The sequence below is a fragment of the Rhinolophus sinicus genome, linkage group LG17 (genome assembly GCF_036562045.2).
Source record: "Rhinolophus sinicus isolate RSC01 linkage group LG17, ASM3656204v1, whole genome shotgun sequence".
Classification (NCBI taxonomy): Eukaryota; Metazoa; Chordata; class Mammalia; order Chiroptera; family Rhinolophidae; genus Rhinolophus; species Rhinolophus sinicus.
The window spans coordinates 14,748,672-14,769,851 of NC_133766.1; the positions used below are offsets into that span (position 1 = coordinate 14,748,672).

Here is a 21,180-nt window from a genome sequence, read left to right on the forward strand (position 1 = left end):
TTAAAATGCTTTAGTTTTACACTAATGATGGGTGAGTGCTTTCATGAATGAAAACCATGAGTCTGTGTGGATAAGCTGGCCACGTGGTGAGAAGGGGAAGCTCTTTGTGGTCAGATGCGCTGGAATTTGCTTCTGGCTCCATCGTTTCCTAGATGCACTGCCTGGCACTCACCAGATTCTTCTTTGTCTTCCTTTCCTCCTGTCTTGATGAGACATGTTGTAAATTAGAAAGTCCTTCTGTACTTTATTCCTGGCTCTACTATTTGTTAGGCTGTGGTTTGGATACAGTTATCTAACTGCTTCCTGTCCAAAATGAAGGGGGCATCTGCCAAATGAGAAGGAGAGTATAACATTGTTTTTATTAACTTCATATTTTTCACAAAACCCACTGAGGCATTATAGCTCACCAGCAGAAGCTCAACTGACACTTATAAGATTTTATTCATGTCCTTGGCAGTCTTCTCTAGCTTGCTGATCGGAGGTAGAGGAAATGCAAATTTCATATTTTGGAGCAAATGACAATGTTTCTAGTTCATTTCAACCTGTTTATTGTATGTAACACCGAAATATTTTTGATTACATGTTCATTACGGTGCTAGCAGATGTTAATGGTACAAAAAAGAACTTAGTTTTGTTTATTTGTTTGCTTCATCATTTTCCTCTTTATTGTGCTATAAGTTCTTCTGTCCTCAAAAATTTTACATTGAACTTTATATAGGTGTACTCTGCAGAGTGCCGCCAGGCTCTAAAGCATACGCAATTAACATTTAAGGAACCTCCTAGACTGCAAGTGCTCCATGCAATTTGATATAATTGGTTTCTTTTTGTTTTGTTTCCAGTGTTTTATTTCATGGATTTTATAGTGTCATCCTGTATCCAGGGGTCCCTGGGCTTCAACCAGACTACCAAAGTGGTCCATGGTACAAAAAAGATTAAGAACTCCTGAGGGTACTCCCCTGAAATGCATACTTTCTATTTACAGAGCTCTTGTCCTGCAAAACCTTGGCTTTCCTGGTCATTTCAGAAGTGAACTGTCACTCACAGTATCTGTTAGGTTGGTGTAAAAGTAATTGCGGTTTTTGTGATCATTTTTAACCTTCTAAACCGCAATTACTTTTGCACCAACCTAATAGAAGCACATTTCAAAATTTCTTACAACCTGACAAAGGAATGATGAACTTGAATACCTATTACATGTTTCCCAATCCAGGACTTGTAGAATGCTTGGCTAGGGTTTAGTGATGTGAGTGCACAATGGCACCTAAAATGGGGTGGTATATTTTCTGTCCATTTTTTTCCACTTCAAGGTCATAGTCAACATTCATACTTTAACTGCAAGATCAGCCTCACACTCATGAAACATTACAACTACTATGACGGTTTTCCTGGGGGTTTTCCCAGGACTGTTTACTTTAGAAAAATATGCATGGCTTTCTGTGCTGTGGCAATCTTGAGTAAGTCATATAATAAGGCAGCAATTAAGGAGGGAGTGGAACCCTCAACAAAACACAAATGCTCCCTAGGGGAGCGTATTTGCATACCATCTGCTCTGGAGAGAGCTGTAGCAGTAAATACACTTCTCAAACCATTCGCCTTTTCCTAGCATTTTGTGCTACATTCTTAGGTATACTTAAAAAGTGTTAACACTCAGTGCATCACCAGTCTCAATTTCTTTTCAGTAGAAAGTAAAATTTTATCCTACGTTTTCTGAAAATGAGCGTAACATAATTCTTACTTGTCAATGGAATATTATTCCATAATAGTGTGGGAAGAGGAATTTTTTAAACAATCCATTCACTATTTGTAAGTAAGCTTCTTGTGACTAAGTCTCCAACCTAGAAAAGTATAAAAGATGAAAATGACTAAGCTGTATTTGACCAATCATAGAGACAAATTCCATTATTTATTTCCCTCAAATTCGTATCTTGAGCCTACCAACAACCAATAAGTTGGCAACTTAAAATTTTGGTCAAACTAAAATTTACCTGTATGTCCTGTTTTATTTTGGCTATATTTCCTTTTTGACCTGAGCATGCAGGAAGGGTTGGGTTGCAGGGTGCTGGTAGAGTGTGAAGAAAGAGACCTGGTTGAGGGTGATGAGATGTGTTCAGCTGTTTGCCTAACTGGGTGAATTTGGATGAGTTTGTTTTCATCATTAGGCCTCAGCTTACACATTTGCACATTGAAGTTCTAGGCGGTGGTGATGAATGTTTCCTTCTAATTCCAAAATTGTGTGACCTAAGATATAGCCAGAATGAGTGCTTATTTTTGGCCACCAAGAGGTGAAATCATGGAAAAATAACAGGAAGCCAGATGATGAAAGAAAGAAAACCAGAAAACTGGCTTGGGGGTGAGAAGACATTCTTGCATTGTTCATAATGCCATGTGAGACTGGGCCAGCCCATGTCCTAGCCCTTAAGGTAGGCTCACCTTTATTAGTCTTTGGCAACTGTCAAGTGGTAAAAAAAAATTATGTACTGTGTTTCATTTCTATAGAACGAGTGTGTGTGTGTGTGTTTGCGCGCGCCTGCGCTTTTTAAATAACCAAATGAGGGAGGCTGGCCCATTTAAAGATGCTATGCTCTCTCCTGTTTTTTTAATACCTCCAAAATCCTAGTTTAGGTGCGTATCACATCACATCTGGGCCTCTCTGGCTGGTTGTATCCCCCGCTCCTCAAGTACAACATTTCTCCGTTAACAATTGTATGCTTCTTTGTTTAACTGCGATGTTTATATTATGGATGGTTATAGACTGAATGGTGCCCCATCCCCCAGTTCATACTTTGAAGCCTAACTCTCCCACTAGCAGTGACCGCATTTGGAGATAGAGCCTTAAAAGTGATGATAGAGTTAAAATGAAGTCCTTAGAATAGGCCCTAATGCAATCTGCTTGGTGTCCTTGAAGGAAGAGGACATTTGGATATACAAAGAGACAGCAGTGATGTGTTGGCACAGAGGAAAGACCATGTGAGGACACAGGGAGAAGGTGGCCATCTGCAAACCAATGAAAGAGGCCTCAGAGGAAACCAAACCTGCTGACACTTTGATCTTAGACTTCTAGCTCCTAGAACTGTGGGAAAATAAGTTTCTGTTGTTTAAGCCACCTAGTCTGTGGTATTTTATTATGATGGCCCTAGCAAACTAATACAAAGCATCACTTCCATTATGCCAGCTTTCTGGTAAGACTCTCTCGTAATGCTATTGCCTATAGTATAATGTCTCAGAATCCCTTAAGGATCTTTTGTCGAGGGGCAGAATGACATAGAAAGAATTGGGTATGAGGCAGTGTCAGGATTCCAGGGCCAGTTTAGCCCCTGGTAACTTAGATGACCTGGGAAAAGTTTCTTAGTCTTTCTGGGAAATAGTCTTCTTTTGTAGAGTGTGGTTAAAGGAGACTCTGCCTCAGTCTGAGTTGTCAATTAGACAAATCATTTAACCTTTCTAAAGGTTAAGTTTTTTGTGTTTTTTTTTTAAATCTCTAAAGTGGCTGTCGTAATCCCTCTCTTGTTATAAAGATGAAACGAGATGGTGTATATAAATCACTTGGCACAGTACCTGGCACCTGGGAAGTGCTCAGTAAATGTGAACTTTTAAAATTAAGCAAGGAAAGTAGCAATTGCTAAGATATCTTCTAGTTTGTCATTCTAGATTCTATAAATAGACGATACTTCCCCTGATTGTTTCTCAACACAAGACTGCATCTACGGCCTGGCCAGTTTCCCGCAATACACCAGACAAATTCCCAAATTTGTGTGTTCGTCCTTCAGTCAGCAGTAATTAAGTGATCATTTCAGGGCTGAGCAGGAACACAGGAAGATAGAGACAGATCTTCCTCACGTTGCTCACAGCGAGGGGAGACGTACACTCCATATAATGGTATATAGTATATAATGTGGTAAGAGACATCAGGGAGAAATACAAGGGTCCTAGCCTAGTAGATAGATTAAGAGATGGTTTATTAGGTTGGTGCAAAAGTAATAGTGGTTTAAAAGGTTAAAAATAATTGCAAACACCACAGTTACTTTTGCACCAACCTAATACTTCAGAGTGAGTTTACACAGAACCGTGATGAATGAGTATGGACTATCCTGTAGAGAAGGTGTGGGAGAGGGGGTGGCACCGGTGAGAGCCTGAGGTTGGATGGAGCCTCTCCAAGGTGGCTACCACTTCCTGTTCATGGCCTTTCCTAGAGGAAATGTTTCCATTCCCCCTTTCCAGACATCTAAGCCCATTCATGGTTTCAAATATCATCTTAGTTATTTACCTTTTCTATCAAACCTGTTCTATTTTAAACCACCTGAATCTTTTCCTTCTCTGAAACTCTGGTAGATATTCCATATTCACCTGTCTGTTTAAGTAATGAGCGCTCAGTAATATAAATCTGAGAGATAAAGAAGTACAGTCAGACACCCACTAATGAAAATAGAGTGGGAAGTTCCAGTCAATTCACGAGGAATAGCGTGAACACCAGGCGTCTGTGGGACATAGGAGGCAAGTTCCACACTGTTGGGTTCCTGGCTTAAGAAACAGAACTAATTAATTAATCGGTGCCTTTGTATCCAGCAATATGCTTTTAGAATTCATTGGGAAAATCTTAACAGATTTTCTGTACTAAATTCAGTGTGGCATGAGAGACGTTTCTAATATTAAGCGTCTCATTCACCTATCTTAATTCCTGTTGTTTCCTCATTTTTCTGTGCTTGTTGGTGATAGCAAACGCTTTACTTAGTCTAGGTTTTAAAAAAGCACAAGCAAAATAATTTAAGAATTTACAACTTTAGTAATGCCATAGTAACTGTTTATCTGTGGGGACAGAGTCCCAGAGAGCAGTTTCCAGGCTCTCGGCCTCACGTAGAAAGGTGTTGGCTCAGGTAGTAGATGGCTGTCAGATGTAGCTGGTTGGCCAGTTGGCTACTGGTGTGGCTGCAGGGCTGCATTGATTGGTTAGTTGGTTGGCAGGCAGAGAAGTAAATGGCAGACTGCGGATCGTGTGGCTACTACTGTGTGTGTCTCGCCCGGCAGCCAGAGAGAATATAGTGGTATGACTCCACTGTCTATGGCTCCGTGGGTGTTCCATTTTGGCCTAGCCACATCCTGTGTTCTTATGTGGGGAGTGGGACCAGAGGCCCCGCAGGCTGCCCTGCACGACAATATCTATATGTGATAATTGTAGAAACAGTAGTGCAATGCCCTTTTTGCTCTTACGATGTCTTTCTATATCCAGCACAATGAAGAGAGCTTTGAATTTCGAAGCAGACAAGTCAATGTCCTAATACTTTTAGTTAGAAAAAAAAAAAAAATTAACAAATCAGAAACAGCGGCATTTCTTAATCTCTATTAAAATTCATTGTTGTATATGAAAAAGTCCATAGTCTGTATAAAAGGTGTTTAGCAAATTTGCCTATTTGAATTTCTTAGAAATCTCCAGTGCCAAATAAGTCTCCGGAAATTGAGGCACTTTGGGGAAAAGCATCAGTTTCCTAAACAACAGTAATAATAACAAATGATAATTTTGTATATTTATGACCTGCTTAGGAACTGTCATTGATGATTGATATACATTTTCTCATTTTATCTTCCCACTGCCTCTGTGAGGGGAGTGTGTGTGTGTGTGCGTGTAGGTGTGTAGGGGAGGTGGGGTTCCTATCCCCATTTTACAGGTAAGGACACTGAGGATCAGGATCACTCAATCAGAGGAAGGAGGAGACAAGCTTGAATTTAGCTCAATCAGGCTCCAGTAGAGAAGCCTGCCACTACCTTCCATGTTTCCCCGAAAATAAGACCTCACTGGACCATCAGCTCTAATGCGTCTTTTGGAGCAAAAATTAATATAAGACCCGGTATTATATTATATTATATTATATTATATTATATTATATTATATTATATTATATTATATTATATTATATTATGACTGGTCTTATAGTAAAATAAGACCGGGTCTTATATTATTCAGAGATCTGTTTGAGACTCTTATTACCTCTTGCTCTGTTACACGGTGAAATGGAGGGAGAGAGAAAAGGATCCTTTGCATTCCCACCCTTCTTTCCTCCAGATACCACAAACCTAATAATAGCGCCTTCTTTTCCTGTTGTCATATCACTTTATGCAGGGAGAGAGAACTGACAAAGCACTGTAGTCTGTGTTTCTGGTTCTTGTTCACTTTTCCCAGAAAAGTCCATCTTGCCCTGACAATGGGATTAACTGGGTTTTGGAAAGACCACACACTTTTGAGCATTCATTGAAAGCCAATAGTTGCATCGCATAGACGAGTGTGTGCTGAAAAGTGTGTCTAAATGTCCCTCTCATTAGTGTTCAGGAAGTTTATAGATACAGGGCAGCCAATTAAAAAAGAAGAAGAAGAAGTAAAGAAAGAAAGAAAGGAAAGAAAGAAACCATGAGGTCCATAGATCTTTCTTCAGATTTCAAAGGCTGTGTACACTCACCGAGACTACTGGTTACTCAGCTTAGTTATAAAAAAAACAACAACAACCAACAACAACAACAAAACTGCTGTTTTATGAGCATTCATGACAGTCATTGTGCAACCTGGTTTCAATAAGGTTTCCAGGACAGAGTTCATTGTGGAGAGAAACACATTTTCCTGGTTAAATGTGGCTAGCTTGACAGAAATGCCGTAATTCCACAGAAACCTGAAATATCTATGTTTACTGTTAACAATTTAGGGCGGGAAAAGGATGAAAGGGTGCCTGTTTGTAACGAGAATTGAAAATGCCGTCACTGTCGGACAGTAATGACCAGTGATTATCCTGAAGACAGTGAACCTTATCCACTGATTTTCCCTTATGACTACTTTCTTACTTCTTTCAAACATAACTTTGGAAAGAAGATTGTACATATAAATTAGATCTATCCACATGTATTGGACTTTTTAAACAACTTATTTATTTTGAAATAATTTAAAATAAAAAATTACAAAAATATTATAGAGTGTTCCTATATAACTTTACCCAGACTTTCCCAATGTAATACCTTACATACCCATAGTATATTACTAAAACCAGGAAACTGACATTGGTATAATAAATGCTATTAACTAAACTACAGACCTTACTTGGATTTCATTAGTCTTTTGTATGTATAGATTTTATCTAGTCTAACAACCTCTTGTCTTTTGATTGGAGTATTGAATCTGATCACGTTTAAGGTTATTATAGTTATGGTTAGATTTCCATCTGCCATTTTACTTTCTTTTTTCTATATGTCTCATTTCTTTTTTGTTCCTCTTTTCCTTGTTTTAAGTAGATATTTTCTAGTGGACCATTTTCATTCCTTTGTTGTTTTAACTATATGTTTCAGTGATTTTCTTAGTGTTTGCTCTAAGAATTATTTCTAGATGAACCTTAATTTTTATAATTTACTTTATATCAATAAATATAGAAATGGTGCTCTAATACAGTTCCAGTCCATCCACATTCCTTTATGTTGTTGTCATATACGAGGTTGGACAATTAAGTTCACAAACTCATCCTAGAAAAAGTACCTCATTGCTGAATATCACTATGGTCAACTTTGAAGTACTCCCCTTGGGAAGCTATCTATGAACCGAAGCCAGTGCCTAATCCACCCTTCAAAGCAATTTTGGAACTCTTTTTCTGGAATGGACATCAGAGCTGTCATCCTATTACCCTTGATGTCCTGAATGTCATCAAATTGTCTTCCTTTCAATATTTCCTTTATCTTCGCATAAAGAAAGAAGTCACTGGGAGCCAGATCAGGTGAGTAGGGAGGATGTTCCAATACAGTTATTTGTTTACTGGCTAAAAACTTCCTCACAGACAATGCCTGTGAGCTGGTGCATTGTTGTGATGCAAGAGCCATGAATTGTTGGTAAAAAGTTCAGGTTGTCTAACTTTTTCACGCAGCCTTTTCAGAACTTCCTAATAGTAAACTTGGTTAACTGTTTGTCCAGATGGTGCAAATTCATAATAAATAATCCCTTTGATATCGAAAAAAGGTTAGCAACATCATTGCAACAAGTTGGCAAACTTAATTGTCACACCTTGTATATTGTCTATAGGGTATAAATCACAATACCGTATTGTAATTTATTGATTTATACATCTTTCTAAAAGAAGCTTAGAGAAGAAAAAGGAAAAACTGTATTTATAGATTCCTTTATTTTGATCTGCATATTCACTGTTTCTGGTACTGTTTATTTCTTTCTGTGGATTCAATTACCATCTGATGTTATTTCCTTATTTCATTTTAGCTCCATTCCCTCCCCCCTCTGTTGGACTATTATTTTCACATATTTTACATCTTTAAATAAGCCCATTGATACAATTTTATAATTATTATTTTACATTGTTGACTTTTAAATCAGTTAAGAGAAGAAAAGAGAAAAAATATATATTTATGCCATCTTTTAAAATTGTCTATTTACTTACTTTTTAAAGTACTATTTCCTTATGTGGATTTGAGTTACTGTCTTGGTATAACTTCCTTTCAGCCTGAACATTCTTCATTATTTCTTCTAATGCTTGTCACCTAGCAAAAAATTTTGTCAGTTTTTATTGATGTGAAAATATGTTTATTTTCCCTTGTTTTTTGAAGGATAGTTTTTTTGTTTTGTTTTGTTTTGTTTTGTTTTGTTTGGTATAGTATTCTCAGTTGGTAGTTTTGTTCTTTCAGCACTTTAAATATGTGATCCCACTGCCTTCAAGTCTCCATTTTTCTGATGAAAAATCATCCATTGATCTTATTTTGGTTACTTTTCACGTGATGAACCTTTTTTTTTTCTTGCTACTACCAGGATTTTGTTTTTTATTGGATCCTCAAGAAAATGTGTCTAGGCTTGAATCTCTTTGTATTTATCTCGCTTGGAATTGATTGAGCTTTCTGCAGGTTTTTAATCACATTTGGGAAAATTTTACCCACTATTTCTTCAAATATTTTTTCTTTCCTTTTTTCTCTCTCCTCTGAGATTCCCATTACATGTACATTAGTATAGTCAATTAGTCAATATTGTCCCCCAGTCTTTGAAGCTGTTCATGTTTTTTCATTATTTTTATTTTTATTTCTGTTCTTCAGGTAATCTCTATTGATGCAACTTTAAATTTACTGATGCTTCTGCCAGCTCAAATCTACCATTGATTCTCTCTCATGAATTTTTCGTTTCAATTATGTTTCAACTCCAGAATTCCCATTTGGTTATATTTTTCTAATGTCTATAATCTCTTCATTGCTATTCTCTATTTGATATGTTATTGTATCATGCTTTCCTTTCATTCTTTAAGCATCATTTCCTTTTGTTCTATGAACATATGTATAACAGATTTTTTGAAATATTTGTCTGCCAGATTTATAATCTGAAGTCCCTCCAAGATAGTCATTATTGACTGTTTTTTTTTCTTTCTTGTGTATGACTCACATTTTCCTGGTTTCTTTTTGTTGTTCTCATTGTTTTGGGTTTGCTTGTTTGTTTTTTTACTGCTGAAAATTGTAAACTTTAGATTATATATTGTAGCAACTCTGGATTCTGACCCTCCCCCTAGGGAGGTTACCATTGCTTTTTGTTTGTTTTAATGACTTTCCTCACCTCATTCAATGGAGTCTTTCCCTATAATGTTCAGCCTCTGATGTGCCATCTCAGTTTTCACTTTTCATTGTGGTTTTATTTTTAAGCCTGGTTAAATGGTTGCCCCTGGGTTAGCATAGCTTATCTGCCAGCCAGTGATTAGCCAAAGGTTTGCTTGAACACTTGAGCAAGTAAATCTTCAACCTTTGTTGATTAATCTGCATGTGGCCTGGAGAATGCTTTCAAAGTACAGGGGATTTACAAGTCCTCCCTGGCTTTCATTTTCTGCATTCACAAAGCCACATTTTGTGAGTATCTTGCTAAAGTCCTCTGAGCTTTCTTTTTATGGTACAGTCTTGCATATACACAAAGTCTTCCACACCACCAAGAATAAGTTGGTCTCAGCAAGGCTCTCCATGCTAGTCTCCTTCTCCAGATCTCCTTATTAAATTTCTGGCTGGTCTGCTGTTTTCTTGCTTGCCCCAACCAGCATGGATCCCATGCTAGCATTAAATTTTCCTAATAGTTGGCTACTACATCTCTATTGTTTTTGACAATACCCCTGGGCGTAGAATTGTCCATGCTTTCTTCCAAATACAGTTATCTGCCCTCCCCTCTGTCTCCCCCGCCTCCATGCTCACGTGCTTCTCAGGGCTACTCTCTGCCTTTCCAGATAGAACTTCCATGCTGTGGAACAGGGGTTGTGGTGTATAGGAGCAGCCCCTTGCTAAAATGTCACAGACTCCCACTGTTCTTATTGAGATTTAGCAGATTTAAAAAAAACATGCTTTTCATGTATTTCATGTCTTTTGGTCAGTTTCCAGAGTGGTTGTTTGTGATAACTCTAACCACTTTTGTCAGTGCTTTTTGGGGAGAGGATTTCCCAAGTTTCTCATTCTGTCATTTTGGAAGTTGATTTATGTATCTATTGAACTTTAAAGTGGAAGCCTTGGTCAAGATCCTAAGATATAAGACCTAAGATACCAAATACTAAAATGAGTTGTGATACAGCCTACTCCTTTACATTTTGAAGAAAGCAGGTGGATGAGAACATTATTTTACTCTAAAACCCTATCCATACTTCACAAGTATTAAATGATTGGAATAGTAGCAATGTGGGAAGGACTTTGAAAGTGGTTTTGTCGTTGTTGTTGTTTGTTTACTTGTTTTAGGGACACTGCTTGGGGTAGAAATTTTCTTCCCTCGGTGAAGAGATCTGGGAGGAATATACCTCTTAACAACCAATCAAGAGAGAGACCTTTACAGAGACCAATCAGAAAGTTTATCAGAGGGTTAAATATATGTGTCCTGCAGTAGGTTTGTGTCTAGCCATGGTTGAGAAATATACCAGGATACAGGTAGCAGAACAGAGTGTTTCATTTAGGAAGTAATTGCATTCTCAGAATTTGTTGGAAAAAAGGATACACTTATGAGTATTCTCCATGGACTAAAGAGAACCCTTTAGTCTTAAATCCTGTAGAAGGTGTTTGCTTGGTAGAGTGAAAAAAACCTCAGAATAAGACCCGTGGAAGTGGATTGCAGGATGCATTGCGGCTGTAAAAGAAAGCACAAGACCCCAGCTAAAAGAGAGATGTGTTGATACACTTCAGAGGATACAGGGACGAGATCTCAGAAGAATCCACAAAAGCATCCATGAGAGAAAGAATCAGCTTTAATATGTCCCAGGTCCAGAGATGACAAGGCCAGCTTATAATGGTACCATGAAGTAATAACTTTTCCCGCCTTTATCTCTCCCCCTTCAACCTTCTCCAACCATGTGGGATTAAGAATCAAGCTATAAAGTTTGGAAGGCGGCAGGGGAGGAGAGGAGATATCAATGACCTCACCCTTCCCTATAGGTTAAGCTTGGGGAGCAGAAAAACTTCAACTCTAAATCAAGTTCAATTTTGGGTGAACACATGGGCCCAGCATTTTAATTTCTGAATTCATTTAATATATATTCATATATTCTATTAATATTATATATACATACATATACATGTGTATATATATAATTGTTAACAGAAGAGTTCTGAGGCTGACTAGGTTTCATCAAGGTAGGAAATGAACCAGCCCTGAATGGATTTAAAAAACAAAAGAGAGTTCCAGTAGGATTCAATGCCATGAGCCATGTTTATTTTTAACCTAATGTAGTTTCTAACCTAATAGACCTGGGCAATTAGCTATCTTAAGTGTATTTCCTGCTTTGGGCTTTAATATTGGGGGAGCATCTATCCAGCTCTAGCTGCAAGATACAGTAATTACAATAGTTAGGTGGTGAAGACACTGGTTATGAATGGAGTTGCTGGAAATGAGAAGAGGAAATAAAGTTGCTGACACAAACTTTGGGTGCCAGCAACATATCTCCTCTAAATATTTTGAGTACTAGTCTCACTCTTTTTGGAATTTCACTTTTTCTGCTTTTTTATATTTTTAATTAGAGATCGGTATTTAATATGCGTTGACATTCAGAATAGTTAGGAATGAATAAGAGGGACATCACAATGCCATGCCAGTACTATTCCTTCATACATAAACCTGACATTGAATAATATTTATCCATCTATCCATCCATCCAACAAATATCTGTCCTGAAGCTACTATATTTTAGGCACTGTGCTAGGCACTAAGGATAACTCTATGAACAAGATAAATATGGTCTTGTTCATCCTTATGCATCCTTAGTTCTCTCAGGAGAGGAAGATAATGTATACGTGGAATGGAAGGCTTGAAGGAGAATTGCAAGGTTCACATGAAACCATTAACAGGCAGACCATGCATACTCTGAAGTCATGGAAGGATTCTCTGTGGAAGTGACATTGAAGCTGAGTCCTGAACCATGGATGAGCTTCATCTAGGTGAACAGTAGTTGCCTACAAGGCTCTATATGATCTGCCTCCACCTGTATTTCCAATGGCATCATAAGCCACTTTTGCTTTTGCTGACCATTTGCCAGTCACTCCTCTGCTCTCAATTCCTCAAAAGGCCTGTCTAGAACACTATATTCTAAGCCCACTCCCTCCCCACCCTCTATGGTTAGCTCCTTTCCAGACCTCCAGCCTCAGGTTATTCTCCTGTTCTGCTTTTTGCTTGTTTCCATCATTTTATACATCTTTATTTCTGATAGTTTCATTCATTGGTGGTTTCTTATAAAACTAAGCAGTCTTATCATATAATCTAATAGCAATTGTGCTTCTTGATATTTATCTAAAGGAGTTGAATACTATTTCCACACACAAAGTTGCACACAGGTGTCTATAGCAGCTTCATTCACAATTGCCAACATTTTGTAGCAACCAAGATGTCCTTTAGTAGGTGAAAGGATAAATAAACTGTGGTCCATCCAGACAATGGAATATATTACTCACTGATAAAAAGAAATGAGCTATCAAGCCATGACAGGACATAGAGATAACTTAAATGCATATTACTAAGGGAAAGGAGACAATCTGAAAAGGCCACATACATATAGTATGATTCCAACTATGACATTCTGGAAAAGACGAAACTACAGACACAGTAGAGGATAGGTGGCTGTCAGAAATGGGAGGGCAGAGAGGGATGAATAGGCAGAACACAGAGGATATTTAGGGCAGTGAAAATACTTTTATGCTGCTATAATTATGGATACATGCCATTATAAATTTGTCAAAACTCATAGAATGTACACCATCAAGTATGAACCCTAATGTAAACTATGGACTTCAAATGATTATGTGTACATATAGATTCATCAATTGTAACCAATGCACCACTCTGGTGGAGGTTTTGATAGTGGGGGAGGGTGTGCACGTGTGGGGGCAGGGGGTCTATGGGAAATCTCTGTACCTTCCTCTCAATTTTGCTGTGAACCTAAAACTGCTGTAAAAAATAAACTCTTTAAATATAATAAATAAATACTACTTTTTTTGCTTGAAAAATAATATGAAGGAAGTGAGTTTTAAAAACCAAGGGCATGAGATCCCATTTACGTAAAAAAATTCAAGTTCTCGCTTTTCCTTTACACTCTAAACGTATGGACATGCACTAAAATAGTCTGTAAGGATACACATCAAAATAAAAAATGTGATTACACTTTATTCTTCACCCACTTCAATAGTTCATGTTTGTGACAATGAGCATGTGATGTCTAAAAAGAAAGAACAGTTTAAAACTTAAAAGCAAATTTTATTTATTTTGAAATTAAAACGTGTCTTAGAATTTACATATTAAACGTAAATAATAAAGGTATTTGAAAAGATGTTCCTAATTAGTTGTGACTTATAGAATGCTAAAATATAAGTATGTGTTGTTTTATAAAGTTGCAAGGAAAAAGTCTATGATGGAAGAGGAAGGATGTTCACTGAATAGTTTTTTATTTGATATTAATAATTTAAAATAATTGTAGAAGAAAAAAGCAAAGTATAGAGAGTATTTTTCCATTAAAACATTTCTTATTTAACTGCATCTAAATTAAACTGGTACGTTAGAATGAACAAACATTTCTTTTAAAACGTCGGCACTAAAGTTGAAATGCAACGTGAATATCTTTTTAAAATTTTCAACAAATAACTACAGTGAAAAATATTCCTTTCTTGTGAATTTGTTTAATACTGACCCAACTGAGACAACAAACAGTGGCTTGTGGCTTTGTCATTATAAACGGTACAAAAATAATTTTAATTTTCCGTAATTTCAATGACTTTCTCATAAAACACTTGGCAAATGCAAAAATAATTTCTGGAGTTTCTTAATAATTATTCACAGAATAAATTTGAACAAATAAATATGGAAATTAAACAGTACTATCAAAATATGTTTATCATTTCTCTTCTTTCTATGTGGAAACCCACTCATATAAACAGTTAGGGAATTCAGTCTATTTGGTCTCCTTGGGTAAACTCTTACTTCCTAAGGTTCATACCCATCATCATTGAAATCTTGGAACTACATAAAGAGGAAGTTTAACAATAATGATTGTTTATTTTGTAGGTTTGAAAGAAGATCCAGTGCCAGAAAAGACCTTTGAAGTGTGAAGAGATTTCCTGTAATAGAAACCAAAATGTCATTTATAGATCCTTATCAGCACATTATAGTAAGTCATTTGCTGTTTATATATCTTTTCTGGGAGGGAAGCTGGTATGAGTATACTTCTGGGCCTGAATATTGCTGGTTTTGTTTGTAAAGTAAAACTTTATGACATACCCTGGATTTTTTCTGAAACTTGTGTGAACTTAATGTGGTATAAATAGACTACTATACATAATAAAATTGACTCATTTCTTCTTTCTATCACTGTAAGTTTCCAGAAAAAGAGGTACCTAGAAGGGGAGAAAAAAGTACCAAAACATCTATTAACAGCAATGAACTTTCAAGGAACAATAAAAAATGTAGTTATCACTTAGCAATTATCAGACTGCGTAAATTATACATTTCACATGAACTGGTAGAGAGAAGACAAAAGAACTGTTGAATTGAGGGTTATGTTTTGGTATGCATTTCCAGGATAATTAATTCTGTAAACTTTCCCTTAGTTAGATGCATTTAAACATACTTTTCTATGGGTGGTTAATTTTTACTAAAGAGTTGAGTAATTCAAATTTTAGTGTGTAATTTTCCAAACTCCACTGGAAATATACATTCTCTCTTCTGATCAAAACAAAACAAAAAGAAGAAATTTCTTTGCTGAATTTAACACTTGAGACTCAGTTAGGTTTATATGGACTAGAAATAGTTTTTATGGATATTAAGGAATAATCCACAATCTCATTTTTACTTAAAATGAAACAGTGTTCTTTAACCCCACAACCCTCTCTGGCTGCTTCCTCTTTCTTTCCCTGCCTCCATAGCAAGGATTAATGAGTTACAATTCTTTGTAGCGCCTTCTTTCCCTCCATTCACAACTTGAATCACTGAAAACTGGATTCCATTCTTCTACCTCATGGAAAAGTCTCATTAAGGGCTTCTTTGGTGTTGAACCCAGTGGACACTTTAGTTCCCCCACCCCACCTTTGCTGGTCATCCCTCTCTTGAAACTCCCCTCAATTTTCTCTGGTTCTGTTTCAGATTTCTCTGGTTTAATTTCTTGTTTTCTTGATGTTGATTCCTTCTCAGTTTTCTTTGAAAGCTTTTCTTTCTGTTTGACTTTTTAAAACTGAGGTATTACATATATAAAGTGAATAAATCTTAACTGGTGCAGCTTGATGGATTTTAACATATGTATTCCACACATGAAGCCATCATCCAGGTAAACATATACAACATTATAAGTACCCCAGAAGAGTTTCTCATGTCCCTTTCCATCAGTAAACTCCACAAAGGTAACCAATATTTGACTTCTATTACTATAGAGAAGTTTTGCCTGTTCTTGACCTTCACATTGATGTCTGCATTCAACTTTATATCTGTGAGGTTCATTCATGTCGTGAGTAGCAGAATTTCACACTTCTACATTGCCATGTAGTATTTCATTACCTGGATATACCACAAACTATCTGGTCCACCGATAGCCATCAGCTCCTCAGTGAATGGCAATGGTACCTTTGCTGTAAATGAGGTAGCCAAACATGTGTGGCTTGATTTCTATTCTGTTCTATTAGTCTATCAGTCTTTGTTTGCCCCGGTACCAATCTATCTTAATTTCTGTAACTTTGGAATGTGTCTTTACATATGGTAATATAAATCCTCCAACTTTTTCCTCTGTAAGATTGTCTTGGCTATTTTCAGTCTTCTACATTTCCATATAAATTTTGGAATCAATTTTTCAATTTGCATGTACACACACACAGACACACACACACACACACACAAAACTACTATGGATTAATTAGAAAAGAGATGGCATGATAATAATATTGAATCTTGCAATCCATTAGCAACCTATAAATCTAATCCACAAAAACTCTTATTTAGAATATCTTTTACTCTTTCAGTAGTGTATTGTTTTCAGTAAGAAATATTTTTTTTAGATGTATTTCTTGATAGTTGATGTTTTAGTGTCATTGTAAAGGTAATTATAAATTTCATTTTCCAATCAGTTATTGCATTTCATTGGAAAATATAATTGATTTTTTTGGAGATCCAATGAACTTATTAAATTTCTTTGTAATTCTAGTTTTTGTGGATTCTTTTGGATTTTCAACTTACACATTCCTGTTATCTACGAATAATTCCAGTTTTACTTTTTCCTTTTTAATCTTTAAATCTTCATTTATGTTTGTAAGCTTTACTGATCACTGACCACCTACTTTAGGTATAGGCCATAAGTTTAGAAATGTCATTTTTTCATAACTGTTCGATTAAACATATTTTCTAACTTATATGATGATTTAATCTTTCTTTGACACATGAGTTACTTAGATTTGTGTTTCTTAATTTTCTGACATTGGGTCATTTTTAAAGTTTTTTTTATTGATTTCTAATTTAATAACGCTATTCAGAGAACATACTCTGTGTGATATTTTTGTTGTTTGTAATATGTTTACACATGATTAGGGCCTACCACATTGTATATTCTGGGAAATGTTTGATAGACAACAATATATTCCATATTCAATTTTTTAACGAACTTTGAAGATATGTTATTAGTGCACATAATTTCTGAAATGTATACATTTATGTTGAATTGATGTTTTATTGTTATGATAGGTCCTTTTTTAAATCTGTAACAATGACTTTGCTTTACATTTTACCTTGTCTTTTATTAACATAACCCCTTCTAATTTCTTTGAATTCTGTATGTATGCTTTTATTTTCAATTTATATTTTCCTTTATATTTAAAGTGTTATTCTTATAAAAAGCATATAATCAGGGTTTAAAATAAGAAAAATTTGTTTTTTGAAATAATATCTTACTTTTCTTTCACATGTATGGTTTTCTTTAAATAAATTTAAATAATGGAGGTAGGTTCTTTTTCGTTGTTTATATATATATGTATATATGTGTGTGTATATATATATATATAAAGTTTCTATATCTTATGTGCAGATTAATTTTTCTCATCCTACTACCTCAAGAGACATATGCAACAACCACATATCTGTATCACATTTTTTTTTAACCTTCACCAGCATCAGAGTTGGATACTCAACTAGTGTTTCAATTTATAGCCCTGTTGAATGAAGAGGTCCTTAGAGCTTTATATGTTTGTTCATTCTTCTTGTTCTTGCTGTGTGTGTATGGAACTAAATGTGTAAATTGTTTTACTGACAAAATTCCCTGCTCTAGTTTTCATAAAAAAATATTTTTCAAAATATGTAAGTGAGCACACTCAATTTTAGCAAAAAGAAAAGGTGGGGAAATTAAGCCAGCTAATTAGTAATGAACAGTGCCAGACAGGCCAACACAGTTTCAGCTGCCTCGAGGCACAGAAAATTGGACTCATTCGCAAACCCGTGATGCAGTGACATGTTGGAGAATCCTGTGGGCTAATATAACATACAGCCAGCATGTTCTCTTGTTTCCAATGGTGCTGGCTTTTCAGAATGTGATAGAAAATGGAGTGACAAATATATGGCAGAATTCAGTTTCCATACATCTAGAGTTCTCTTGAGGTACCTTCCAACATGAAGGATGTTTGTGTTTCCAGAGTTTACTAAAGTTCTTTTGGACCAGGTAGACATGAATTTTACAAGGATAGATCAAGTATAAAATATTTATAAAAATTTCCATGTTTTACTCTGAAAATATGAATCACTTTCCTGGAGTTAAAAAAAATCCACACCTCTTCCTACCACCTATTAGCAACAGAAGGTCACTACCCCACTTCCACAGAAAGTAAAAGTGTCTTCACATTAGAGACAGTCAACCACGTAGATATGCCAGCATGTCTGCCTCCTTTGAAAAATGTCATTGTAGGGTGACTGGAAATTTTACCAAAACAGTAAAAAAGATATTATTATAGTAACATAGGAGGAACAAAAACACTCGGTAAGTAATCAAAGAACTAGTGTTCGCGTGGCAGTTCCCGTCTCCAGTTACATGCTCATGAGCACGTAAAAGCTGAGTTTTAACTGCTTTGTATGGAAAACAGGGTATGACTAGTCCCTGCTGTGTCTGCTTTGATGAATAATAAATGGCTTTGTGTATAAAAGTATGTTTTAGAAACATAGTAAGGTAAGGTATTTCCAGGGAGCTTCAGAAGATGAGACACTGCTACTAGGAAATCAAAAAGAGAAAGGTAACAAAACAACGATTACAAACACACAGCACTGTGCACAAACTCAGTTTTATGGCAAATAGTGAATCTTGATGTGAGCACTAACAGATTCCAGAAAAGGAGGAAGAGAATGGTGAAGGGATAAGATTCGAACCGTCCTCTGACTCTAGCTGTTCCCTGCAACAGCCTCGAACTTGAGGCAAAAGTACACACATTTAAAGTCATGTCCACATTTCTGCTTCTTGACCACAGAACCTAGATCAGGCATCCCTAGAAGGTGTCACCAAGCATACCTTTCAGTTCTTGAATTTCTGTTTGGTTTTTTTAAAAATCTTCTCCCCCACTCTTTAAAAATAGTTTCCAGTTCCATGTAGTCATACTTAGGTTTGACTTCATTTTCCTAGAATGTTGTAACCGTAGGGTGGCTGTTTCATGGGTAGATCTGTTTTTGTGCCTGTTGATTAATTGTGCTGCTTTGTAGTCTTGTCATACCTCCTCATGTTCCTTATTATCTTTGATCTTGTTTCGTTTTGCTGAACATGATCATGAAAAATTATCTGTAGAAATAATTCTTCAGAGTGAATTTTATTTGCTTCCACCAGGCTTCCAGGGAAGCTAGCATTCTGGGACAAATGTAATCCCAGCTTTAGATTAGTTGTTTTCTGGGACCCTTGGATGACACTAAAATGAGCTGCCAGTATATGGAAGGGCTGTTCCTACTTATTTCTATGGTGCAGTCTATGCAGTTTTCACCTTAAAACAAGGGGGTGGTTTACTAGAGTCCTTATCTTTAGAAGGCTTGTCCTTACTCTGCAAGGCAGCTCAGTTTGTCAGCCTCCACCTCTTTGAATTAGCCAATGGCCCTGTGGCAAAACTGACTCACCTCTATGGGTTTCAGTGTTCTCACTGATCTCCGATCTCTGACCTGGTAGTTAAGGCCTTCCTATCTTGTTAGCTCTTTGTTGCTGTGTTAGTCAGGGTTCTCCTGACAGAATCAATAAAAGATGATAGATAGATAGATAGATAGATAGATAGATAGATAGATAGATAGATAGATACATACATACATGCATACACACATACACGCATGCATGCATACATATATGCATGTCTTAATTCATTAGGGCTGCAGACTGAGTAGCTTATGAACAACAGAAATTTATTGCTCACAGTTCTGGAGGCTTGGAAGTCCAAGATCAAGGCCTTAGCATTTGGTAAGGGTCCTCATAGCATGGTTGCATTTGGTAAGGGCCCTTATCTTGGTTCATAGCCACTGCGTCCTCACGAGGTGGAAGGATCAAGACATCTCTCTGGATTCTCTTTAATAAAGCACTAATCCATTCATGAAGGTTCCTTCCACCTCCCAAAGTTCCCATCTCCTAATGCCATCATCTCTGAGGGGTTAAGATTTCAACATATGAATTTGGGTGGGGGTGGGACACAAACCTTTCAGACCATAGCAGATAGATAGATCTAGATATGGAGATTTGTTATGAATAATTGTCTCACACAGCTATGAATGCTGAGAAGTCTCACCATCTTCCATTTGCATACTGGAGACCCAGGAAAGATGGGTGTAATTCAGTCCAACTCTGAAGTTTCTAGAACCTGTGGAGCTAACGGTGGAAATAGCAGTACAAGGTCAAGAGAAGATGAAATAAGATGCCTCGACTCAAACAGTGAGACAGGGAAAAAGGGGCAAATTCCTACTTTGTTCTATTCAAGTACTCAACAGATAGAATGATGCCAACCCACATTGGAGAGGGCAACTTATTTTCCTGAGTTCACGAATTCAAATGCTCATCTCATCTGGTAACAGTCTCACAGACACACCCAGAAATAATGTTTAATCAGGGCACCACATGGCCAGTCAAATTGACAAATGAAATTTAAAAATCTCAGCTACTTTTAAGAAAATGCTGACTTATTTTGTAAAACCTTGTTTAGTTTTTATTTTGTGTGGGAAGTTTTAACCCAGATTACTTAATCTGTCATTACCACAAGTGGAATTTCCCAACTACTTTTTTTACTCTAAATCAGTAGTGCCTCTAGATAATCCCAAGAAGAGATAATCATCTCATCTTAAGTGATTTCCCCAGAAATTATCTTCAAAACTTGATATTCAGTATTGTCCTATGTGAAATTCTAATATTGGAGTCTGGGTATGTACCAGGGAACCCTTGCGAAATCCTATATAGTTGGCGATATTATAACTGCCATCTTACAAATGAGGAAACCAAGGCAGAAAACTGAGATTGAAAATATAAAGCACTTTATTGTCAATACCCTCTGACTTTGTCTGTCTTTTAGTTATGAATCTTTCACTTACCGCTTAAAGAAGTTTTTAAGAAGCCCCTTAAAACAAGGGTAAATTATCGAAAATGACATTTGTAATTATATCTATATTTCTAAGTATGTTGGATCTGCAAGACTTCACGTTCTCATCTGAACATCATCAGTGCAAAGACATCTTAGATTTGGATGAACATGCCATATCACGTA

The 21,180-nt window shown here is 36.4% G+C and overlaps 1 protein-coding gene across 1 annotated transcript in view; it reads left to right on the plus strand.

Annotated features, from left to right (window-relative positions):
- PLA2G4A (phospholipase A2 group IVA) overlaps nucleotides 1-21,180 on the plus strand; it is a 137,076-nt gene that overhangs the window by 10,385 nt on the left and 105,511 nt on the right. Inside the window, exon 2 of the mRNA XM_019738116.2 lies at nucleotides 14,513-14,615. Coding sequence (XP_019593675.2) covers nucleotides 14,583-14,615 — 33 coding nt within the window. The 5' untranslated portion in view covers nucleotides 14,513-14,582. The remainder of the gene's footprint in view (nucleotides 1-14,512; nucleotides 14,616-21,180) is intronic.